Source organism: Schistocerca cancellata, chromosome 4, assembly GCF_023864275.1.
Source record: "Schistocerca cancellata isolate TAMUIC-IGC-003103 chromosome 4, iqSchCanc2.1, whole genome shotgun sequence".
NCBI classification, from domain to species: domain Eukaryota; kingdom Metazoa; phylum Arthropoda; class Insecta; order Orthoptera; family Acrididae; genus Schistocerca; species Schistocerca cancellata.
In genome coordinates, this window is record NC_064629.1 from 556,522,458 (window position 1) to 556,549,642 (window position 27,185).

Genomic DNA, 27,185 nt, shown 5'->3' on the forward strand with positions numbered 1-27,185 from the left:
TTACACCTCAGGTCACACCTCCCGAGAAACAGACGGAGGGACCAATCGGCATGGTCAGAAGGTATCAGCTCAGGCAATCACCCCTCCCCGGGCCTGGCCTTTACCAGGGGGTACGCGCGTGCCTTACATGTCTACCCAGGGCGGGGACTTACGCGTTACCCCGTCACCGGCTACGCGTGCGAACGCGTGGGTCGGCCTTCAGACACGCACAGGGAGGAAGGAAGAAGAGGAAAAAGAAGAGAGAGAGGGAGAAAGAGGACAGACTGTCTCAAACGCCGAGGCGGAGACCAGAGAAGGCAAGGAGAAGAAGGCAATGAGAAGGCAAGGAGAAAAAGGCAATGAGAAGGCAAGGAGAAAAAGGCAATGAGAAGGCAAGGAGAAAAAGGCAATGAGAAGGCAAGGAGAAAAAGGCAATGAGAAGGCAAGGAGAAGGCAAGGAGAAAAAGGCAATGAGAAGGCAAGGAGAAAAAGGCAATGAGAAGGCAAGGAGAAAAAGGCAATGAGAAGGCAAGGAGAAGGCAAGGAGAAGTCAAGGGAAAGAGTAAGGAAGACAGTGAGGTGGAGAAGAGCAAAGAAAGGGACCAACAAAAGGAAGGAAGAAACGAGAAGTTTAAAACCAAAAGGACCACGATTATAGGTCGTGAAGATCGTCCGTCTCCGGACGCAGGCGCTAACTACCCCCGTGAGGGGGATGGACTCCTTTTAGTCGCCTCTTACGACAGGCAGGAATACCTCGGGCCTATTCTAATCCCCGGACCCGCAGGGGGTGTGTGTGTGTGTGTGTGTGTGTGTGTGTGTGTGTGTGGGGGGGGGGGGGTATTTTACTAGAGCTCATAAATAATTAAATAATTAGCCAATTAGCCTCTACTCTGAAGGCTAGCAGTTCTCTTTTTCTGTGATAATTCACTGAGTCTGCCTTTCGGTAAGTGGTCTCCTTTAATCCAAAAGTATTTAATTTCTACCACAACTTTCCTACAACATTTAAAACTATGTGGACTACCAGATGAGCATAGTTTTAAAACTCTTCTCTCAATCTGTTGCAAGTTTTGCTGAGAGTCTGCCAGTTTTCATTCAAATACAAATTTTTCCCAGTTTCTGGGAATCCTCTGACAGATTATCAGAGCACTTGTACACATAGAATTAGGCAGCTATGCAGTAATTCTGATAGGAATTTGGCTCCCTAGACAAATCTTTTAAATAGACTGTCATGTGCATGTGTACCGTGAGGTCCAACCATATTTCTGCATAAAAAATTGTTAGGGTGAAAAATGGAACTGATGATCATATCAGTATATGTTGAGGTGACAATTATCATGGAATACATCTTACTATCATGTCAGACCACCACCTGCCCGACTTAGTGCAGGAACTCAATGTAGCATGGACTCAACAAGTTGTTGGAAACACCTGCAGGAATACTGAGGCATGCTGTCTCTATAACTGTTCATAATTGCAAAAGTGTTGCTGGTGCAGGATTTTGTACACCAACTGACCTGTCAATGACGTCCCACAAATGTTCGAAGGGATTCATGTCCAGCGATCCGGGTGCCCAAAACATTCACTTTAATTGTCCAGAATGTTCTTCAAACCAACTACAAAGAACTGTGGCCAGGTGACATGGCACACTGTCAGCCATAAAACTTTCATCATTGTCTGGGAACATGAAGTCCAAGAATGACAACAAATGGTCTCCAAGTAGCCGAACATAACCATTTCCAGTGAATGATTGGTTCCATATAAACACAGCCCACATCATTATGGAGCCACTAACAGCTTGCACAGTTCCTTGTTGACAACTTTGGTCTGTGGCTTTGTGGGATCTGCACCATAGTTTAACCCCATCATCAGCTCGTACCAACTGAAATTGAGGCTCATCTCACCAGGCCACAGTGTTGCAGTTGTCTATAATCCAACTGATATGATAATGAGCCCAGGAAAAGCACAGAAGGCGATGTCGTGCTGTAGGCAAAGTCACTTTGATCGATTTGCTTCCATAGCCCATTAACACCAAATTTTGCCATGCTGCCCAAACAGAAATGTTCATCGTATATCCCACATTGATTTCTGCAGTTATTTCATTCGGTGTTGCTTGTCTGTTAGCATTGATAACCAAGCGAATACTGCTGCTCTGTCATTACGTGAAGGCCGTCTGCCACTGTGGTACATGGAGAGAGGTAATGCCTGAAATTTGGTATTCTCAGCACTCTTGACACTGTGGATCTCAGAACGTTGAATTCCCTAACAATTTCAGAAATGGATATCCCATGCGCCTAGCTCCAACTATCATTCCGTGTTCTAAGTCTGTTAATTTCCGTCATCAGCCATAATCACAGCAGAAATCTTTTCACATGACTCACTTTAGTACAAATAACAGCTCCACCAATGTACTGCCCTTTCACACCTTATGTATGTGATACTATCACCATCTGTACACATGCATATCACTAACCTATGATTTTTGTCAGCTCAATATAGGTAACAATAATATGAAAGAAAACCTGTATCAAAAAATTAGATTTCTTGCACTTCATGAAGATTAAAATCACTGAGTATTTATAGTAGCCAGAGCAACAGTTGATTTCATTTGTGGCTCATAATCATGCAGTCTGATGGATCCAGCCCCAGTCCCCTACCCCCAGGGCATTATATAGTACGGATTTAAAAGCTTTTGGTAGAATGTAACCAATTACAAAATATACCCTCCAACTTTGTACAATCAACCATGTTAAATGAGATTGAGGCAATGTCAATGGTATTAGTTTACGTGCTGGCATTGTCATGAGGAGGTACTTCCATGTTTCAGTAGTGGTTTACCAGTTTCTGTTACACTTACTCCAAACTGGACTGATCTGAGAGGTGGCTACTGGTAACTTGATGCCTTCATGATGGACAGTGTCTAGCTTCTTGAGAGAAAGGTTTTAAAATGTTGGGAAATTGTACACACTTTGTTCTCCAGTCTTTCAGGTGTGGTAACCATCTTAATTTATTGTCAAAGATTATGTCCAAAATTCATACATTCTTTCCCATATTTCTGTTTATATAATGTCACTGACCTCGATAGTAAAAAATTATGAGTTTCAGAGTGCCAGGTCATTTTATATATCTTCCAAATTAATTAGAAAGAGATATTTCAAAACAAAGGCAGGAACAGCTGCAAGACACATATAGAAATGATTGATTATGGAGAATCAGCTAAGACCCCCATTCTTTGACACTTCACCTTCACAGAGTTAGGTAGTGACCTCAGTTAGGACAGGTGGTGAGATGATCAGGGTGATGGGGAGGGGAGCAATAAGGAAATAGTGTCGATGAACAAGATGGATAGATTGTAATGAAAGGTGGAAGAGCTATTCAGCTGGATGAGACTGGTAAGAGCAAATCTGAAGTGAGAATAAAGTCTACAAAATCTGATACCAGGTGGGTTGCAGGATGAAAGGATATGTTCCAACTCTGAGAAGTTTATGTTGGAAGAGGAATTGTGAACTCAGTTATAAATAGATCAAGTTCAAAAGTTTCGACTTTAATTACATGTGAAAAAACAGGTACTGGGGCATGAAAAGATCATACAAAAATTTCTGAAGTACTCAGGCTTCATTCACATGTCAAAACAAATGTTCCAACTATGGACACCCACAAGTTACACAAAAACAAGTTGCACAAGTTACACTCACAGTAGTATCAAGAGATGGCAAGAACTGTCGCTATCCAATACATTTATCAGGTTAAGATTAACAATCTGCATCAGTTAAGGATACTCGGGAAAAAGCTGCTTGGAGGTACTGTAGGTAGGTTTCCCTTTCCTTCTCCTGATGGGTTTTATGACTAAGTAGTCTTTGTGAAGCACATCTTCTAAGAGCATCCCTGGGATGCTAGCTGGGAATAAGGTTAAAATTAATATCAATCTAAGTGATGTCCTAACTGTCCATATACATGACACCCTGGCTGGATGCTGCTATAGAGCAGTTGTCATGATTTGATGTTGACTTTGCTGATTACGGTCAACAGTGAGGTCACTGGACAGACCCCCTCCCTCACAATTACCCAGTAAAATTTTATGTTTTTGGCATGGTAACACATTTCTCATTGTCTGCTCACTAGCTTGCACCTAGAATAATTTGTCGCACTTGGATAGTACTCATCTCAGAAGATCATTGGTAGACTGTGCTAACAATACAGTTTGGCAGAAGGTATTTGCATATGTTGCCAGTAGATGCATCAGACAAGTGACTGAATACACCTTTTGACACTGTAATTAGATAATCGTTCTTGGACAAGCCTAAGCACTAGTAAGACGTAAAGTAATTTGAGCAAGAGTATTGCACCTGTTCCTTTTTGCAGTTGGGATATGTTACTGATATTACTCTTCTGTTGTGTATCTTCCCCTAGCTCCATATTGCACACACACAGCTATTGAAAGTAGCTGCTTTCAGTCAGAAGATGACACTGTTTCCCGTTGCACTGATCATGATGGAGACAGTTGTTCAATATAATCGCCTGTTCTTACACAAACTTAATGATGATGGGCTGTGTCCAGACTTCATAGACTACTCCTAATATGTAGTAATACCAACTTTAAAGACCCATATGTTGGCCACTTCTGAAGTACCGTTGGGATGTCTATAGTAGCTCTTTCAAGGAATAAACAAATGAACCAGAATCAATGAACAGAACTCTTAATTGTTTAATACATTTATAAGAATCTCTGTATTTACTAAGTGACCAGTTTACATTCTGTGTATAGTACGCGGGTGGTTCAATTGTATGTCATGTAAAACTGGCTTCAGTAACATTTGGATATTGTGCGTTCACTAGTTACACTGTGATCACAACCCAGAGGGGAGTATTGAAGTGCTGCATATTCTATGGGGAGAATAACCCTTCTCCTCACAATACAAACTTCCATGTCTGATTACAACTCTGATCTTCAACACAGACCTCCTAGTGGTCAGATAGTGGACATAGAACCTCACCAGCCTTGCCTTGTATTCTGATGCAGAAATTCTTAAACATATCACAGCTTTCATTCGCCACACATTTACACTCAACACACACAACATCCGAGGCAGATATGTTACAATGCTGTCAGCCTATCCTCTCAAAATCTAACTACAGATTTTTCAATTCTGCCCAATGGCCTCACTGTTGTTGAACATAATCAGCAAAGCCAACATCAAATCATGACAACTGCTCTATAGCTGCATCCAGCCATGTCTGCCCCCTAACCAACCCCCTGGTAACCAAGAATTTCCTCACCTCCAAACTGACTCACCTTTTTTTCCCAAGATCTCTCCTTGATGATACCAATCTCACAGTTGCTGAGAAAGCTGTTTTTGAGAGCCTCAAAACTGATCTGACTTTAATCATCCTCCTTGCAGACTTTGCCTCCATAACTGTTGAAATGGACCATAATCATTTCTTGGAAAAAGCTCTTCACTGCCCATCATTTCCTCCAGAAAAGCTTGCTGCAACAATTCCAATCCATAAGTACAGCATGACCTCATATGTGCACTCAAATTCTTAGGCCCACCACATAAATGTTTACCTTAATCCTTTTCCTTCATAACATCTACTGCTTTTACGTACCCATATTACACCAACTCCCCATGATCTACAAAATTAAAAACATAGGATGCTCCGTTCTTCCTGATGACTGACCTTTGTCAGATAGCTTTCTCACCTATACGAGGAGCATTCAAGTTCTAAGGCCTCCGATTGTTTTTTCCAAATTAACTACTCACCCGAAATCGATGAAACTGGCGTTACTTCTCGACGTAATCGCCCTGCAGACGTACACATTTTTCACAACGCTGACGCCATGATTCCATGTCAGCGGCGAAGGCTTCTTTAGGAGTCTGTTTTGACCACTGGAAAATCGCTGAGGCAATAGCAGCACAGCGGGTGAATGTGCGGCCACGGAGAGTGTCTTTCATTGTTGGAAAAAGCCAAAAGTCACTAGGAGCCAGGTCAGGTGAGTAGGGAGCATGAGGAATCACTTCAAAGTTGTTATCACGAAGAAACTGTTGCGTAACGTTAGCTCGATGTGCGGGTGCGTTGTCTTGGTGAAACAGCACACGCGCAGCCCTTCCCGGACGTTTTTGTTGCAGTGCAAAAAAGGAATTTGTTCTTCAAAACATTTTCGTAGGATGCACCTGTTACTGTAGTGCCCTTTGGAACGCAACGGGTAAGGATTACGCCCTCACTGTCCCAGAACATGGACACCATTTTTTCAGCACTGGCGGTTACCCGAAATTTTTTTGGTGGCGGTGAATCTGTGTGCTTCCATTGAGCTGACTGGCGCTTTGTTTCTGGATTGAAAAATGGCATCCACATCTCATCCATTGTCACAACCGACGAAAAGAAAGTCCCATTCATGCTGTCGTTGCGCGTCAACATTGCTTGGCAACATGCCACACGGGCAGCCATGTGGTCGCCCGTCAGCATTCGCGGCACCCACCTGGATGACACTTTTCGCATTTTCAGGTCGTCATGCATTACTGTGTGCACAGAACCCACAGAAATGCCGACTCTGGAGGCGATCTGTTCAACAGTCATTCGGCGATCCCCCAAAACAATTCTCTCCACTTTCTCGATCATGTCATCAGACTGGCTTGTGCAAGCCCGAGGTTGTTTCGGTTTGTTGTCACACGATGTTCTGCCTTCATTAAACTGTCGTACCCACGAACACACTTTCGACACATCCATAACTCCATCACCTCACGTCTCCTTCAACTGTCTATGAATTTCAATTGGTTTCACACCACGCAAATTCAGAAAACGAATGATTGCACACTGTTCAAGTAAGGAAAACGTCGCCATTTTAAGTATTTAAAACAGTTCTCATTCTCGCCACTGGCGGTAAAATTCCATCTGCCGTACGGTGCTGCCATCTCTGGGACGTATTGACAATGAATGCGGCCTCATTTTAAAACAATGCGCATGTTTCTATCTCTTTCCAGTCCGGAGAAAAAAAATCGGAGGCCTTAGAACTTGAATGCACCTCGTATGAAGTAGTACCTCCACTACCTCCACCCCAGTGCATACACTAAAGACATTTGGAATTGATCCATCCCCTCCCACAGGTTTCCTCTGCTTGTAGCTTTAGATACAAACAGTCATCTTAAAATGGCTGAACTGTAAAAAAAAATTCTTGAGAAAGCCATGGACGTTTCCCACAGCATTCGCCCATGGTAATTTATCAGTCTCAGAAGAATATCTTCTATTCATTCAAAATCGTTAAATCCATCATTTGATTACATTCATTTGTGACATGTTTATAGTCTGGCTTCATGCCCATATTCTCATACCTTTGTATCCTTAACATGACTTCAAAATATTTTACTTTTCCCAGATCTGCTTAGTGAGACACGTTACTGGACATTGACGTCAACTTCTCTGACTGACCTCAGACTTTTCCAGAATGAATTCAACTAATTACTAACAGTACCTTCACTATGATAGCTACCTTCCTTTCCCTTCCACACGATGCCAAAAAAGCCTGTCCCTTTGGTCTTATCATCGAAGTCTTATGAGAAGCAGTCTTCCTCCCAATGTGCAGATCATCTCCATGGTCTTGATACTCAAACCAACACTCCTCAACTGGTACACTAACATATCATAATCTCTTGTGCACCCCAATGACCACCACTCCAAACAGAAACTACCAAATCAATAACGTTACCAGGATTAAAACTACCACTTCCCTAACTCTGGTGAAAATTCTAAAACCCTTCCTATACCTCCCAAAATAACACTCTTATCTACTTGATATACGCAAATTCCATCAGCCACTCCCACTCTTCTACTCCTCCTCAGATGTCCACAGGTCACCTCCCTCAGGAAGAGTCAGGTACATGACCCACAGAGTAAACCCACCTCACAGCATGTATTATCCCCATTAGAGGTAGGACCACTTGTGCAGTCAAAAATGTGTTCGAACTTTGTTTGTTTAAGTTTCCATAATAACACAGCCACCAACTAACTGTCCACACATGAGCAAGCTGTAACAGGACTACGCTAGTTAATGAATGATTAAAAACCACTTACAGTTCTGCAGATTGTGTATTACCCAATCTACAATATGTAATGGACAAAAGCTATAAATTATGGTTTTTCTTAATTTCTATCAGCAAATTAAACTATATGGTTCACTTACATACCAAATCAACATCATTAACATCATTTCAGATCATTCAACTGTAATTAACAGAAAATTATAATTAGTTAGAAAACTAGGTGACATATTGACATACTGTCATAAATTACAGCAAAATTTATAATTTCATTCTTGTGATTGCATTATTACATTCCCACTGAAATGTTTGGAGAAATATCTATGTTATAATTAAACCAATAATTAACTAGCAAAATTTTTAAGTTTCAACTTACCTACAAACAAACTTTCTAAAAACATCAGTCATCTGATGTATTTAAAGTGCCTTGGGCACTTTATGTATCATGTCAATAACGAAAAACCAATTAGAACAGTAATTAACTTTTTCATTAATGATTCTTGAACATTCAGATGTAAACACTATGATTTTCACTCATTCTGAGGCTGTGAAATCATCATACAGAACTTTAACCTAAAATTCCTTATTGGCATTTTGTACTGCACCTCAACTAACATTAGAAATAAAATCCAGTGTGAGATTAAGATATAATTAATGATTTTATGATAGGTATCATTATTGTAACTTCATATCTAAGTTTCGACACAGAAGTCGAAAGAATAATATTTAGAAATGTATTCAGAATGAATCATCATTTACTATCTTTAAACCATACTAACAGTTTGTTGTAAATCATTAACTTTTCATTATAAATCTGAATGTAATTGTTTTTGACAAAAGACCAGACAACATTCATTGTTGAGATAGAGTATATATTGAGTGGTGTGAAGCACTTTAAGTCGGACGCAGTTTGGCCAATGTAATGATGCAAAGTCTGTAACAGTTGCTGTTTTGTCAGTCAATGTTGGTAGAAGGCAGTTTGTGGGTGAACATATTGGCAAATCCTTACAGAAAATACATCCACTGTTAAAAGGATTCATCATCAGTGTGTTCAAAAATATTATTTTAACATCCAAGTTTTCATCACATCAAAAATCCAGGCAAATCTGCAATATACATCCCCTTATGGACTTTATTGATGGAGGAAATTTAAAGTTCAGAGCTAATATTCCACCGCAAAAACTAAACCACTCTCATACTATGATGAATCTCTCATAATGAGAAGTATTTCAGCCAGAACTGCAGTTGGAGTAACATTAGAACATGCACGCACATGCACCTCCACCCGCACACGCACAAATGGCCACTGCAAAACTGTGGTCAGCGGCGCAAACTTTACCACCAAGTTGAAGAGCATTGCATGCAGTGAAACAGTTGCTCCACAATCTCTGCCACTCTCATTAATTCTTTATTAGGTTTGCCCTATAATAATTTATCTCTATCTGCCTCTCATTTTCCCCCCTCCTCCAATACCCACCTACCTTTTCTGTTCTTTTGAATACAAGAGTTGGTGGTGCAGATTCAGCTTTCAATGTAGGCTTCACAGTTGAGACAGGGTCTTTCACAGTTGATTTTGGTGAAGCATGTGGCTTAGACACCTGAAATAGGAAAAAAAAAAGAGTGCAAAGCATCATAAGAGAGGTGTTACTTCATTACAAGCTGTACCTATGAAGAGACAGTGGAACAGAAACAGCACGACTTATTGTATAGACAGAAGCACAGTTTAAGGTGATCATCATACTGGTTCTTATGGCCTAGAACAATAGCTTTCTCACAAACTATTTCACCACATTAATACACTCCTGGAAATTGAAATAAGAACACCGTGAATTCATTGTCCCAGGAAGGGGAAACTTTATTGACACATTCCTGGGGTCAGATACATCACATGATCACACTGACAGAACCACAGGCACATAGACACAGGCAACAGAGCATGCACAATGTCGGTACTAGTACAGTGTATATCCACCTTTCGCAGCAATGCAGGCTGCTATTCTCCCATGGAGACGATCGTAGAGATGCTGGATGTAGTCCTGTGGAACGGCTTGCCATGCCATTTCCACCTGGCGCCTCAGTTGGACCAGCGTTCGTGCTGTACGTGCAGAACGCGTGAGACGACGCTTCATCCAGTCCCAAACATGCTCAATGGGGGACAGATCCGGAGATCTTGCTGGCCAGGGTAGTTGACTTACACCTTCTAGAGCACGTTGGGTGGCACGGGATACATGCGGACGTGCATTGTCCTGTTGGAACAGCAAGTTCCCTTGCCGGTCTAGGAATAGTAGAACGATGGGTTCGATGACGGTTTGGATGTACCGTGCACTATTCAGTGTCCCCTCGACGATCACCAGTGGTGTACGGCCAGTGTAGGAGATCGCTCCCCACACCATGATGCCGGGTGTTGGCCCTGTGTGCCTCGGTCGTATGCAGTCCTGATTGTGGCGCTCACCTGCACGGCGCCAAACACGCATACGACCATCATTGGCACCAAGGCAGAAGCGACTCTCATTGCTGAAGACGACACGTCTCCATTCGTCCCTCCACTCACGCCTGTCGCGACACCACTGGAGGCGGGCTGCACGATGTTGGGGCGTGAGCGGAAGACGGCCAAACGGTGTGCGGGACCGTAGCCCAGCTTCATGGAGACGGTTGCGAATGGTCCTCGCCGATACCCCAGGAGCAACAGTGTCCCTAATTTGCTGGGAAGTGGCGGTGCGGTCCCCTACGGCACTGCGTAGGATCCTACAGTCTTGGCGTGCATCCGTGCGTCGCTGCGGTCCGGTCCCAGGTCGACGGGCACGTGCACCTTCCGCCGACCACTGGCGACAACATCGATGTACTGTGGAGACCTCATGCCCCACGTGTTGAGCAATTCGGCGGTACGTCCACCCGGCCTCCCGCATGCCCACTATACGCCCTCGCTCAAAGTCCGTCAACTGCACATACGGTTCACGTCCACGCTGCCGCGGCATGCTACCAGTGTTAAAGACTGCGATGGAGCTCCGTATGCCACGGCAAACTGGCTGACACTGACGGCGGCGGTGCACAAATGCTGCGCAGCTAGCGCCATTCGACGGCCAACACCGCGGTTCCTGGTGTGTTCACTGTGCCGTGCGTGTGATCATTGCTTGTACAGCCCTCTCGCAGTGTCCGGAGCAAGTATGGTGGGTCTGACACACCGGTGTCAATGTGTTCTTTTTTCCATTTCCAGGAGTGTATGTGCCCAAGAGGGATCAGAAGAAACAAAGTAGGTTTAAGAGATTAGTGTTGGTAAAACTGGCAAGGTATCCATGAACATAAGTGACAAAAAGAAATAATAAAAAATCCACTCGTATGCGTGATCCAGGCTAAAAGCATTCAAACATGTGAGACTACACACACACACACACACACACACACACACACACACACACACACACACACACACACAGAAAGACAGAGAGAGAGAGAGAGAGAGAGAGAGAGAGAGAGAGAGAGGGAGTAAGACAGGTAGTAAGCGGATAAGGGAGGAATCAAAGACTCCCTACTCCCTGGATAAGCGAGTCCAGAAAAAACTGAGGCAAGAAATAGGGAAACAGACCAATAGTACTGCAGTCTCAGTTTTTAGGATGGCAGTTATCCAGGAAGGTTATCCACTGGTGGCCATCACCTCGCAGCAGGAGGAATTAGTACAAATGGCCCTCTTCACTTCAGGAGGGTCTATCTAGATCGTGGTGCACTCATTTTTGTCTGTGAGGAGGTGCACACACGAGAATGGCTCAAGGACATATCGCCGTGGGAAGATGTGAAGCTGCTGCTCAAGACAGCAGCGGAGCTTCTCAAGACCGCAAAGGTATCATTATGGGTATCCAAGATCCTTAAGGAAGTCTCTCCCAAGACTGTTCAGTAAAATAGGGGCCCACAACCCAAAAGTCTCAACAGAAGATTGGAGAGTGATTAACCAGAAGGTTGCTCTGGAAGGACGAACCCTGGTGGTGGAGGTTGGTGAGAAGTCCCTGAAGGCGATGCGGGAGCAGGACCTGAAACTGTTTTCAGGGTTCTTGCACGTCACCGTCAGAGTTCTCGAAGACCTCAAATATGGCAGTACGATGGAACCTGGAGGTGCTGCAGATTAATCTGCAGCACAGTAAAGGGGCCACTGCTGCCCTGAGCCACTGCCTGAGGAGACAGGAAGTGGACGTGGCCCTGATAGAAGAACCCTATTTATACAAAGGGGGTGTATCGGGCCTTGGTGGCACTGGAGGTAAGCTGATCTATGCTAGGAATCCAAGAAACTCCATAGCATGCAGTTAGGTAAGAAATGGCATTTCTTTCATGCCAATAATGGATTTCTGCTCTAGGGATTTAGCGACCATTAAAATGCAGCAATGTGAGGACGGCATCACGAGGGAAATTATTTTGGCCTCAGCATACCTTCCTTACAAAGATATGCTCTCCTCCTCCCTTGGAGGTGAGGAGACTGGTAGATACTTGCCATCGGCAAGGTGATCGACTGCTGGTGGGATGCGACGCCAATGCCCACAACCTAGTGTGGGGGCAGCAAGGACACCAACATTAGAGGTGAGTACCTTCTTGAATTTCTTTTAGCTAACAACTTAGAGGTCCTGAATAGGGGCAATGAACCTACATTCAGGAATAGCAGAAGGGAAGAAGTAATTGACATAACCTTTGGTTCCATGACAATGGGTAGCTATGTCAAACAATGGTATGTGGTGTTAGAGCCATCCTGATCGGACCACGTGTACATCAAATTCAAGGTTGAAATGGGAAATAGGAATCCCAGGAAAACAGACTGGGAGACATATAGGACGGACCTTGACTTAGGCTTATCAGAAATTAAAACTTCGATAAGGAATCCAGTAGAATTTGAGGAAGTATCTGAGGCTGTTACCTCTGCCATAGTGACCTCGTATCATGAGAACTGCACAATCACCAGGAAGTGCACAGATAGGAGTGTTCCTTGGTGGAATAACAAACTGGAAAAGCAAAGAAAACAGGTACGGAGACTGTTTAATATTGCGGGACATTAAGGACAATGGGCTAAATATCGTGAGGCCCTTGTCAATTACAATCTTGCAATAAGACAAGCAAAGGAGGCAACCTGGAAGACAGTCTGTGAGGAAGTGGAGGGCACGGCTGCACAAGCTAGACTTCAAAAGATTCTCACTAGAGTACCAACCAATCCAGGAGGTACGTTGAGGAAGGAGGATGGGGAATATACAAAGACAGCACATGAGATGCTGAAATTGCTCCTCCAAATTCACTTTCCTCAATATGCTCTGCCGGACAACACAAACCAGTATGTGACCCTAGAGAGACAATGGTTCTCATAAGAGAGGACTGGGAATCGTCCAAAGGGTGTGTGAACTTCTACAAAATCTATTGGGCAATGGGAAATTCCAACTGTTCAAGTCACCTGGCCCAGATGGAATTTTTCCAGCTGTCCTGCAACAGGCAGGAGGAAAGCTTATACGAGTCCTATGCGGGTTATTGAGGGTTAGCCTAGCAGTAGGAATCATTCCAAATGCTTGGAGGGCAGTGAAGGTTGTCTTCATTCCAAAGCCAAAGAGAGTTGATCATACCAAGGCCAAGGATATGAGACCAATCAGTCTGTCCTCCTCCATTCTTCAAACATTGGAAAAACTGGTTAATGTATTCGCTGGGGAGAGGAGGCTAAGTAGGGTCCCTCTACACCCAAACCAACATGCATACCAACCAAGTAAATCATGTGAGACAGCTCTCCACCAACTTGTTGGGAAGGTGGAAAAAGTACTTCATTTCCAAGAAATAGCCCTCTGCATCCTCCTGGATATTGAGGGGGCCTTCAGTAACACTGATCTTTGATTACATGGTAAGGGCAGAAGAGGTGCATGACCTGGGGACCACTATATGTAGGTGGACCAGGGCAATGCTTAGTGGAAGGAAGGTAGAGGCTACCATGGTGAATGAAAAGTGGTAATTAAGGGCACTAGAGGCTGCCCACAAGTAGTAGTTTTGTCTCCTCTACTGTGGAATCTAGTGGTGAATGAACTCATTGAGGAACTAAATTCCAGACAATGCTTCTGCGAAGGATACGCAGATGATCTTGTCATAGTAATACTTAGCAAATTCACTGACACAGTCAGCAATATGGCACAAGGAGGGTTGGACATTGTGCAGAAATGGTGCATTAAACAGTATCTGAGAGTTAATCCTAAGAGGACTGTTGTGGTGCCATTTATGAAGAGACATATTCAGCACGCAAGTTGGAATTTAAAGGTCTTTGATGAAACTCTACCTGTGAAGGGGATAGTGAAATATCTAGGGGTAACCTTGGATGAGAAGCTAACTTGGACCCATCCCATTAAAAGCATATGCTCCAAGGCAAAAAGTACTCTAGTGACTACTAGGAGGGCTTGTGGCAAAAACTGAGGCCTAAGCCCCAGGGGTATGCACTGGATATACACCACAGTGTTTAGACCTAGGATTTCCTATGGGGCCGTAGTGTGGTGGAAGATGGTAGAACAGCGGGTTGCGGTTAAGGAGCTTGCTAAGGTGCAGAGATTGACCTGCTTAGCCATAATGGGCGGAATTAGCAGCACACCAACTGCTGAAATAGAAGCCATGCTGGATATGCCTCCACTTCACCTTTGGGTCAAGATGGAGGCAGCAGCTGGGACACAAAGACTTAAAACTGGCAAAAACTGTGTCATTCGGATATCCAGAATCACACACTAAGATAGTGAGTGAGGTAAATATAGGAATGGCTGGGTAAATGCCTGCCGACTATATAATAACTCCCAACTGCTTCTACAAGCCTTAAAGCATAATAATTGGAAGTAGGGAGCAGTGGGAAAACACAGTTCGACACCTAATGGGGGGGACATCGTTTGGTTCACCAATGGGTCGAAAACAAACCAAGGCATTGGGACAGAGTTGTACGGGGTTCAGCCAAGACTGGAGAGCATCATATCTCTAGGGAAACTGGCCTCTGTGTTCCAATCTGAAATTACTGCAATCAATGTGAGGAGGAGAATATGCATAGATGCTACAATGGCCGTAGCATCTACATCTATTCAGACAGCCAGGCAGCCCTAAAATCATTGGCAGCTCCTGCAACAAGATCTGAGATTGTTGCAGATTGCCACAGGGCTCTGGTGGAGCTAGGGGGAAGCAATAGGGTGAACCTAGTGTGGGTCCCTAGCCACTCAGGGATCTGTGGCAATGAACAAGTCAGTAGATTGGCTAGGATGGGGGGGGGGGGGGGGGCAACAACTCCATTTATTGGACCAGAACCTGTCCTGACAATCACCAAGGCTATGATCAAAGTAGAACAACAGAAGTGGCTTAGGAGACAGCATGTAGGATATTGGACCAAGGTCCAGAAACAAAAACATTGTAAGGTAATGATGCCCAAGCCATGTTTTAAAAGAAGCTCTGTAATCCTGGGATTGAACAGGAAAGAGATCAAACTCATGACTCGACCGATGACTGACCATGGGAATTTCAAAATATATCTACACACAATGAGTATAACGGAAGAGGACCCTAAATGTAGGATCTGTGATGAGAGTGAAGAAACTGCATCACACCTAATCTTCGAATGCATGGCATTGGAGAGTAAAAGATACAGAATCTTCGAGACAACTAGACCTGAAGAAATTGTGTCTAACAAAAAACTGGTAGAGGGACTCCTTGCACTATTTAAGGGCACTGGTTGACTTTACTAGATATACAGGGAGCAATACCGCACAATAAACCTAGTTTCAGTGCGGGCAGTGGCGGGTCAGACCTAAGCTGTTTTAGCTCCCCTGTTAAAATCAATCAAATATAAAATCATAATACCTAGCAACTATGCAGGTTGAATGGTGCAATCGATGGGCACTGTAACATTTAAGGAGTGTATGTATCACTATCAATCCATTCTGTAAAAACCACACATCAATAGCACTTCCCATTTCTGCAATATTTGTGGTGCAAGTTTTAGGTGACTGATCCTTTATATGTAACAGTTTTTGTACATCTACTATTAAGTAAGGAAATTGTTAGTAATAGACTGTAGTAGGGATGTGAGGTTTTATTAAGTTCTTCCTTCCAACAATTGATTTTGTTAATAAAATAAAATAAAGTCTTGTCACAAAATAAGATAGGGGATGATGTGGGGAAGCAGGCAAGTGCTGTGAATGTTGACCTTTCCTCGTCGCTGGACTAAGATTGAGACAGCAGAGCCTAGCATATGCCTTGAGCTGCTAACAAAGAGATTGCACCATATATTATTTAAAATTAAATCTTTAAATATTGTTTCAAAACTTGGTCAGATTATGTAAAACTATGAAAAAGTCAAATATTGTGAATCTCAAATGGTTTGCTAATTACTTCCTTCGAAAATCTACTTTTTCTAAAATCCTACGAGGCATGTAAAATTACATGCTAGAAAGTTCTGCTTTTGGAATTATGTGGCACAAGTTTTCACGAAGCTACCTCTTACTTTTTGAATTATTCCACTTTTTTCAAAATATCAGAACTGTGCAATATTAAAGTTAGAGTATTTTATGTTTGAAATTAAGTTCAGTTTATCATAAAAACCTATAGCGGAAGTTTTATGTGGTTACCTACCTACTTTCTTAACTATTAAGAAAAACCCAATTTTCATCAGTAAAATTTGTTAAATGAGTTAAATTAAGTAACCTTTGTTACTACGCTACAAAGACAAGATAACAGCACTGCACCAGGATTCAAGACAACATTTTAATTTTATCTAGGCTCAGAAATTAAAACTGAGAGAAATCAGAGGCCACCATCTACATTTGGTTCCATTTGAAAAATTCTGAAGTTAAAAATTTAAGACTTATCAAGCAAAGGATTCTAAAGATCATAGAGAAAGTAGAGATTTATTTAGAGAACTTCAACTAACAATGATATAAATAATTTTGCAGTCATAAAGTGTGCTGACTGGGTGCTGCTGCAAAAACTGCAAGTGATTTTGGGATGTGTGCTTTGTTTGCTGTCCACATCAAAAAATACAAGAGCCACGTGTCTGTACCAGGAAGGTTCTTCGATCACTGTCGGTCACACAGAAAGGTACTAAGCTCCCTTCCAGAATGTGTCGCGATTTTGTTTGTGTCAATGGCTGCTTAAGCCTCAGATGGATTTAAGAATGACTGACATTAACATGTGAAATCCAGGCTGGAATAATGACAGTATTATGAAAGGCTAGATTGCTATTCACCATATAGTGGAGATGTTGAGTCACAGACAAGTATAACAAAAACAAACTGCTGAACAAGTGAGATTTCGGCCAAAAGGCTTTCTTCTAGTAGACAACACACACACACACACACACACACACACACACACACACACACGAGAGAGAGAGAGAGAGAGAGAGAGAGAGAGAGAGAGAGAGAGAGAGTGTGTGTGTGTGTGTGTGTGTGTGTGTGTGTGTGTGTGTGTGTGGCATACGCATTTTGTATAGAAGGCCTTTTCGCCAAAAGCTCAACTGCTTAGCAGTCTCTTATTGTGTCTGTCTGTGATGCAACATCTCCACTATATGGTGAGTAGCAGCCTATCATTTTCATATTACTGGCATCATTGGGTTTTGGCTGAACGATATGTTGTGTGTATCTTGTGAAACTGTGAACTCAATTGGATTAAGAATTTATCTGTGTTTCATTCTTTGTGTGCCGCCCACTATATTACAGCATGCCATGTGCTCAGTATCTGAGATTTTTCTCCACATTTAAGACAAGCAAGTTCCTTTACATAATTAGGAATGAAGAGCAGAAATCGTCTCTGAACTGCGTCAGGTTCTGAGTATGGTAGAACAAGCTTTAATGTTTCATACTTGTTACTTGTGGGTGCGAACTTTGCTCAGTTAAACAACAGTAGTCTTTCATTGATCATCACAATTCCTGACTCCTCTGCATTATTCTAATCGAGTTAGAACGATTTATTTCTGTTTCGGCGAGCTGAATTGTGTACTGAAGACTACAAAACAGTATGTTCTCCATCACTTTCTGCATTTTTGCGCAAACTTTTCAGGCCCCTGCAAGAGGCTGTGGTATCAAAAATTCATGGAAGACGACCAAATGTTACAATGTAAAAAAAAAGGGGAAACTAAAAATCAACAAACCTGGATAAATTTTGACCACTGCCCCACAAACGGGGGTGGGGAGGGGATAATTCCTCCTTTTATGGTGTGTGCGGCCCCTTTACATCAAATCTTGGAACAACAACAACAATTCTTTATGGTGCTCTAGTGTATGCGAGGCAGTTGCATACACCTACTAATGTACATAGCAAGTACTGTAAACAGGAACACATTCTATTTGTGACCCTGGAAACTAGCCCTCCAATATGTCTATTAGATTATCAAACATTTCTGAGAAAGAATAAAAACCAATTTCTGTTGTTATCGCTGAGTCCTTGTTGTACATCTCTGTAAATCGACACAGATTAATACTTCAATTTATATTTATGTAATGCTGCAAACCAAAAATCTTACTTTATGTTGATCACTATATTTTCAGAAGTGTAAAACTTATACTTACAGCTCTGTTAATTGTTTTCAAGCAGTCTGTACAGTACCATATTGATCTTGGGTCTTCCATATCAGCTTCACCAACAGGTGGCTGGTGGCACTCTTGATGGTATAATGAATGGCACTCTGTGCATTCAATGAGGCGATTCCTAGGAGCCACATCCATTCCTCTGGAAGGAGAGCAAACTTGTTTGAGGCTACATGAACAATTAATGTAACGACAACCTCTTAGTATGTCAAGATATCTTAAGCAATTGGTAGACTGCTCATCTGGAATTAATTAAGGTACGTTACAACAGACAATCATACACAAACATACATAAATAACAATAAAGTTGAAGACTTTAGAGCTCATTGAGCGGACAGTACATTAGCAGCCACTGTATTAATTACAACTCTCCACATACCAAATACAGCTGTTAATGTACATGTATGAAAGAGTGAGAGTTCTACATACAAAATGATAGTTTTCAAAGGAAAGATACAGTGACAAAATAATCCACCAATGTACTGCAGGTTGCTGGCGTCCAAACAGCACAATACGAGTATTTTGGTGATCAATCTGTTGGCATCATCAGTTGAGCTGATGGACTAACCATCTGATAACTCAGTGGCCATTTATGTTCTCACCATCCACCCTCCTAGTGATATAACCCCAGTCCATTCTCAGAGGCTTATAGATTGCCACAGCATTTGGTGTTCTGATCACAATTCGCTCCCTGCAGCATATGTCTGTGCGGTCACAACACCAGCTCCATCAATATGAACAATCAGTTCCCTATGTTTGCTGAAAGATTCGTTCATTGACCTTATTACACCTAGTACTGAGTACCAAGCTTCACTGAGATTGTAGCTAGTGATGCGATTGATTAGTTTAGTTTGTGTTGTTAATTCCACGATGACATAGTCCCAGCACATGTTAGAGCAAAGACTCTAATGCTGCTGGACTTCATACCATTTACTTGCAAAAGACAATGTTATACAACCACTTACTTGTTGGGCTACATGAAACAAGTGTGTCATCAATGTTCTCAGTACCGTTTTGACAGTGCACATCATCTGTCTGACATATGATTTGCCACACTGACAGGGAATTTAACACACTTCGGTCTTCCAAAGTGCAAGATGATTTTTCACATACCCCAGTAATGCTTGTGTCTCAAGAGGTGAGCAAAACCCAGTCTTAATCACATTTTTTCTGATACTGTCCCAGTGTACAATACAAATGCAATGTCAACACCTCGTTCACATTCCTCCACTGTTTTGAAGTACAGTGCTCCAGGTCAGGTAACACACATTTAAGATTTTCAGTAAACCAGTTCTCTGCACTGGATGGTGCATGCACTTATAAGTCAGTGAATTTTCAGTATATGCTGTGACCCAATATTCCACTCACCTTCCTCTTCTCCAAGACAACCAGAAAGAACAGCTCACTATCCACAATGATCCGCATTATCAATCTGATGATCCGCATTATCAATCTGATGTTCCTGTGAATGAAGTCCAGATGTGTGAGGAATCTTCCATGTGGTGACGTTCTGTTAAGGAAAGAAGCAGGTCCATTTCAGGCAGGCAGATGCCAGTGCTTCATCTCCAAAGTGCTGCACGCACAAGTTGGTCACAACCAATGATATTGGTCTGACCCTTTGCGACCCCTTTCATCTGCCCATAGTGTGTTCTATCAAGAGAGAAAATCTAGGTCAGGACATACCTGAAAAGATTGGGAGTATCTATTTCAAATTAACCATAAGAGGATGTTATACCCCTTTACGTCTTACGGTGATTGTTCAGCTGTTGTCCAACATCCACCGAGTTGCATATGTGATGGGGGCATTTGTCCAAATAGGGGCTAAAAACATATCCATCAGGGATTCTTCAAGTACAAAGAGGGGTACCAGTATCAATGATGGGGTGAAGTGGAACACCTTCGTGGGCCTTGAGAATTCCATAGTGTCTTAATGTAGCAGGTGTATAGGTACACAGTTATTTTATAATCTTTGAGGCAGGTCTGTGCATTTGAGAAATGCCAAGAGAACAGATCCTCTGGAAACATCACATTAAGGCTGTATTCTACCCATTTCCTAGGACATGAGCATTACTGCAAAGAGTCAAGGATAATCCTGCACTTCATAAGAACAGGTTGTAACAAATCTCCTGCCAATGTGGCAAATTGTATATTAGACACACAATACACTCTACGCCAAGAACATTGATGGCATGGAATACGACACCACAGTCCTGGTCCAACATAATGTCCCTGAGAATGCATCACCTATTTTTACTGAGAAACAAACCAAGAACCAGCTAATCAACTCTGATACTGGCTACAATTTTAGCAAGGCTTGGCAACTCATGCCTGGTTGATTAGGGCAAAAAACGAGACTTCCAGCAAACATAAGGAAATGCTGATTGATGGACCCACTGACGCCACCATGCCAACACATGCTGCGCAAAACGACTGACAGATGACACCCCAAATGCTGCAGCGATCGATATGCTGGTGTGCCTGTGAGGGCAGGCAGCAGACAAAACACCGGGAAGGACAGACAGAAGTTGAGTATACAAGTGACCCCTGCACAACAAAATTGTGTGTTCCTTGGACACCAACAGTCTGCATCACGTCCATTGATTATTTTGTTACCAAATACTCTGGGAGAACTTGAAAAAACAGGATGAAGCAATGTCTGTGCTCTTATTTATGTAAAAAAAGCAATTTAAGGAACCTATGATGGAACTGCATTTTGAATGTCAGACGGATTTAAATCCCAGTAGTTTTATCCTGTCAAGCAATCTGTTACCTTGTGCCACTGGCCGTTCTTCAAATTTTGGGTATCTTCAAAATATTTAAACAGCTTTGTTTCTTTGAACAATAATGTTAAGTGAGAAATAAGCAACGGAATACTAGCATCTTTTGTTTGCAAAACAGTAGGACTGAAAGTTTTTACATTAAAACTGAAGGTTAATATAGGAACAATATCCTTTGTTTCAGTATTGACATTGGTTAGTGGCAACACCACCACCTGAGCCAGCCCCAAATTCAGTATAGCTTTCTGTAAAATGATCATGTAAATGTTATCACAGAGCAAACTTCCTGTGTAAATTGTGCATTAAAAAAAAAATTATATTATGTTACTTGTCATCAATCCCAAGATGTACAATATGTACTGGGATAACAGTGCTGTAACTCCTAGACACTTTAAAACCAACTAACATGGAGTCAGTAAACTAACACAACAGATCATACCAATTGCCTTTTTCTCAGCTAAAAAAGAGGCTGCCTCAACTTTATTTTTGTAATTTTTTGTGTGTATGGTAACGGAAGGTCAGAACTCAAATATCACTCACGCAAAGCAATCCAATTCAACTATCGAAAATTTTTGAGGAAATTAACTTTGAAGTTTTCCAAGCTTCTTTAATGCCATACAATAAGGTAAGCTTTTCAAAAGGCAGTGTGACTCATGGTAGAGTTCTCATCTACTACGTGAGTGATTTGGGTTCGATTACCAGCCAATGCCAATTCTTAAACAAAGGTCATGTTCTAAGAGCATTTTGGTGATGCATAAAATACAATGTGATTATAATTACAGTTATAACTTTCAAAATACTGTAGAAATAACACCACTGGTCAGAATGACGTCAAATTTCAACGGAATATTATCGGAGAAGGGATTTATCAATAGATGGCGCTGTACGTGACAGAATATGTAAATGAAAACACCTGTCATGCGCACGACCATTGAAGTTGGTATGAACATGCCAGGTACACGACTTTTCCTCCTTTCGTGCTTGCGACGTTGACCATGACTGTCTCAAAGCAAGATTGCGCTCTGCTTATAAAGCTGTATTACAAGAACAATGACTGTGCACACGTCACTCTGCAGAAGTGCTGGACACTGAAGGGTTTGGAACACGGTGTTGGTCCGATGACTGCTGTGGGTCTGGAGAAAATGATTTGGAAATTCGAAAAGATGCGTTATTTTGGTGTGCAACATGGTAGATGGAGGAAAAGAATTGATTCAATGTCAGGACAAGCAGTGGCCACAGCAATGCAGGGGCAGACGAGTGGTGGTGTGCAAACATGTAGCACTTGACAATTGCCCAAACATTGGACATACCCATGAGCATGGTGCGTAAAATCCTATGAAACATCCTTCTTTGCTATCCATTCAAAATTACCCATGTGCATGAGCTGCTTCCTGTTAAACTGCCAGCAAGAGAGACCTTTGCTTTAGAATTTCTTGCTCCCATGGAAGTGGACAATGATTGGCCGTGGAAGATTTTGTGGGCAGATGAAGCCCACTTCCATCTGAAAGGATATGTCAATACACAGAATTGTCGAATATGGCAACGGAAATTCCACATGCAAATCAACCAGTACCATTTCATTCTGAAAAGGTCACTCTGTGGTGCGGTTTTACAGTGTCATTTATCATAGAGCCATATTTTTTCGAAGAGACAGGTGCTTCCAGTCCTGTTACCTGTACCATAACTGGTAAACGCTAAGAGTATCTTTTGCACAACCATGTCATTCCAGCTCTCCAACAGCGTGGATGGGTTCATTTTTATGAAAGATGGCACACCTTCGCACTTTGCAAATCCAGTTAAGCAGCTGCTGATGCTGCCATTTCGAAAATGCTAAAATTATCAGCCATCATTTCCCTACAGCTTGGCTGTCCCAATCACCTGATCTTAATCTGTGTGACTTCTGGCTGTGGGGGTATCTGAAAGATGTTGTGTTCAGTGTTCAGATTGCAAACTTAGCTGCATTTTGAAGGCACACATTGCACAACACATTCTGAATGTGACCCCAGAAACACTTCGATCAGTTCTGGAACATGGAGTTTCTTGATTTCAACTTGTTGCAGAAAACGGTGGACAGCATATTGAACATGTTTTGCACCAGTCACATGGAAATTAATAACCAGATTTGATTCTGATTGATGCTTTTTATGCAGTTTTTGGCCTCAGAACAACTGAAAACCAATTGTTTCCATCCAATATGATATGACCTTGCTGTGGTGGATGGGCTTACGTAACTAACAGTATCATGCCTGTACACACATGCACACTGAGTAGTACAGTTTAACGACAAACATACACCTTAGGCACTGTTGTATGATTCATTTGTCATTGACCACTATTAAATTATGATATCTACAGTGCCATCTATTGCTAAATTTTTTAATTATTTATTTTTATTCTGCCACTTCTCTGATAATATTCTGTTGCAATTTGAAGTCATTCTGACCAGTGGTGCTATATCTACAGCAGTCTGAAATTTTAACTGTAATTGTAATCACCCTGTACATAAAGATGGAAAAAATCAGTAACTCTTGAGACTTAACAGCTGGATGGAGTCATTTCAGTCATGGTTTTCTTCTTTTTTCCATTCATTTTGATACCTACATCATTTAAATATAAAATTCATCAAATATACGCTGCTTAACACATACTGAATTGCCATTTTGTGAAAAACGATCGTCTTATTTCTAATTACATACCTCACACAAAACTGCAAATTCCATTACAAATATAAATCAATCTTTTTTAAGACTGTTAACAAAGATAATTTAAATTTAAAAAATTGCAAATTAATTTTTTCGTCTGCACAGAAATGCTCATGAAACATGCAACTTTATTTATAAATTTGCTCGTAGAATATGCACCTTCATTTAAAAACTTGCATTTGTCAGGAACTGAACCCAGGCTCCCCACATGGCAGGCAAGTGCTCTACCATACAATCATGCAGCACGTCAAGAAATCAGCCAACCGAATTTCAATTGCTTCTTTCACTACCGAGTCTCAGAAAGATGAAGTCAAGGCTAAAATTTCGATGTTATCGTACACCGTAATGTGTCCAGTGTCAATACAGTGCTCAGTCACCGCCAATTTATTATGCTGTAAGAGCCCGGTGTGCCTGCAGTGCTATGTGCATCTCTCGCGGACTGTATGTGTCATCTGCGTGATGTATGAATGGCCATACTCACAGGGGACCTTGTAAACCCCAGGCTTCCAAACACCAAATCATCTTTTACGGTACCCAGGAGTGCTGCTGTCTTTGGTGGAGGGTGAAAAATCACTTTCACTTTGTGTTTGCTGACTATCCATCCTATTTTTGTCGACAGGCTTCCCATGTGTGGCAGAAAAGCCATGGATTTAAAACTTTCCGTGTCTTTGTCTGCATTCCTTATACTGACTGTTGCTTTAATTAGTAGTGCCGTATGTATGTGCTGTGGAGAGTACCCATTGGCTTCAAAAACTCTTCTCAAGTGTAGAAGCTTGTCCTCCAGACTGCTCTCATCTATGTACCAGAGATCTGAGAACACTCATCATCTGTGAAGGATGGTGGCAGTTGTTTGTACATAAGTATAATACTGCATGTATCGGTTTCCCATATACTGCATGTCCCAAAGGGCCATCATCTTTGCATCATACCAAAACATCCGAAGATAGAAAGCACCCAATTTTTTCTTATTTCCATTGTGAACTGAATTTGTCTATGGACGGAATTCAGTTTCTTTTTCTGCAGCCAAAAATTCAACAACAGCATTTGCTTATAACAATTGTCTAGCATAGATGCAATTTTTCTAGTTCACTATGCTCAGCCATCTGTCTGAATATTTTGAAACTTTGCAGATGTGTTGAAGAAACATCAAATTTGAAGCATGTGATGTTACTTATGCAAGTGATGTTCTGTCTGAGCTCCCATTCAATGAATCCACAAATCCAACATGTGGATTTCATCATCTCCATATGATGAATTTTAATGGCTGAAATCAATTCCAAGTTACTCATCCCAGAGTTCACCTGTGCTACCAAGTTTCTTTATGTGCCATATCGATGTTAGTAAATGAAAACATGCTTTCATAGAACAATATTTAGTGTATCTAAAACTCTCACAAGAATTCGACAGTAACAACTGACGTCACGTGTTTCCGTTAACTATATTTGGATGTCATTCAAAAGGTTAAGTCTTGCAGGTGTACACAATCTACAACAACATCAGTTCACAGATATCTGCCCTTATCTCTCCACCAGTTCGATAGAGACGAGGTCAATAACAAACAACATGTAAACATACACTAAATAATTGAATTAATCTGCCTAAATGCTAGCCTTTCTTTAATTTAACCATCTTTTCCTGCTTGGTATCAACGTGTACCACATTTACCCACTTATACAACAAGACTTTTTCCCAGACTTGTTCTAAAAATACAATGTCATCTTATATTCACAGATTTAACTATTGCCACTGAGGTTAATACTTTCTACTTTGTTTAATAGAATACACAGTGGTTGTTTTAGCTTCACAGATGAAGCTTTGGCTATTGAGGTCACGTCCAGACTTATTTTGAAGAATTCGGAAGGGCAGGATGGGCAAATGATACTCGTGTCTGAACACACTGAAGATTTCCCGATACACCAAAGTGCTTGATATGGTATCAATGTTACTCGGACAGTCAAAGGACATTCAACTCTCACAGCGCTAGTGCCACAGATATGCGAGGAACTATGAACTAGTCACTACAAGATCTATTGTTCTGATTAAAATTTGACAATTTTGTAAAGCTCAGGAGGAAATAGCACTAAATTCTATCATCTTACAAACTCTTTTTGGAACAGGTTTGTAATAAAAATTCTCATCATGTATGGGTACCATGTACACACATTAATGCTGCTTTTCAAGTAAAGCTAACATTCAGAAGTGCAAATGTTGTCTTTCAAAAAACATTACTTTATTCTGAACCGAGATCAATATTTTACTTGACTGTGAGAGTCTGACAATTTACTAAGTGGGTTGCAAATGACAAATTTGGTCACTGTTCACGTATTAGAATATCGGGTAAAAACATTAAAAGTTGGTAATCAGCTTTAGAACATGATGGCGACATTCAGATGAAACAAGAAGGAAAATTAATCCTGAATGAAATGCCTGAAAAATAAATTAAATCTTATAAAACGAACTGTAATTATTGGGATAATTTTATGGCACCAAGAACTGTCATGGAGATGGTAAAAACAGACACCAGTAGACCATGGGACGAGCGAAAGTTCGAGAATTCGACTGAATCTTGATTACAATCTTTTCTTTACATAATTGTTGCTGTTGTTACATATGACTTGCAACACAGAAGATATTTCAGTCAGTGTGTCAGCTGCTCAAGCACAGCGTTACGGAAAGGTAGGTAGGAAGGAAGGAAGGAAGGAAGGGGAACACTGATACCAACTTAGCTGAGAACTGGATGAGTGCGGAGAGGGGAGTATTGAGCGGGCAGCAAGTTATGTCTGTTGCCAACCATTGGAATCTATACTGCGTAATTTGGCTTTTTAGGAACATCTACCATGATTAAACTGCTGTTTGCCTGAATCCACTTGTGGTCGGAATTGAATTGACTTTAAAATTGGACAAATACTCAACAATGGTATTCATTTCTGCGGGAGATGGTAAAAATCTAGATAGGGGCCAATGGTGTACTTACACGTTTTGTGCTGCAGTTTTGTTGATGCTCACCTTGACAAATGACGGGAACATAATTTAGACGATCAACAAATGGCATCAATTTAGAATAGGTATAATGTTAACTTCTTAGGCAGATACTTCATACCAATAAAACAGTTTATAATTTTGACTGGTCCAAATTGTGAAAAATAA

At 41.6% G+C, this 27,185-nt stretch overlaps 1 protein-coding gene across 2 annotated transcripts in view; it reads right to left on the reverse strand.

Moving 5' to 3' along the window:
- LOC126183453 (integrator complex subunit 12-like) overlaps nt 1–27,185 on the reverse strand; it is a 91,919-nt gene that overhangs the window by 15,742 nt on the left and 48,992 nt on the right. For both annotated transcript variants that reach the window (XM_049925449.1, XM_049925448.1), the window contains exons 4-5: nt 18,542–18,701; nt 9,491–9,607 (exon numbers count right to left, since the gene is read on the reverse strand). In XM_049925449.1, the coding sequence (XP_049781406.1) occupies nt 9,491–9,607; nt 18,542–18,701 (277 nt within the window). The remainder of the gene's footprint in view (nt 1–9,490; nt 9,608–18,541; nt 18,702–27,185) is intronic.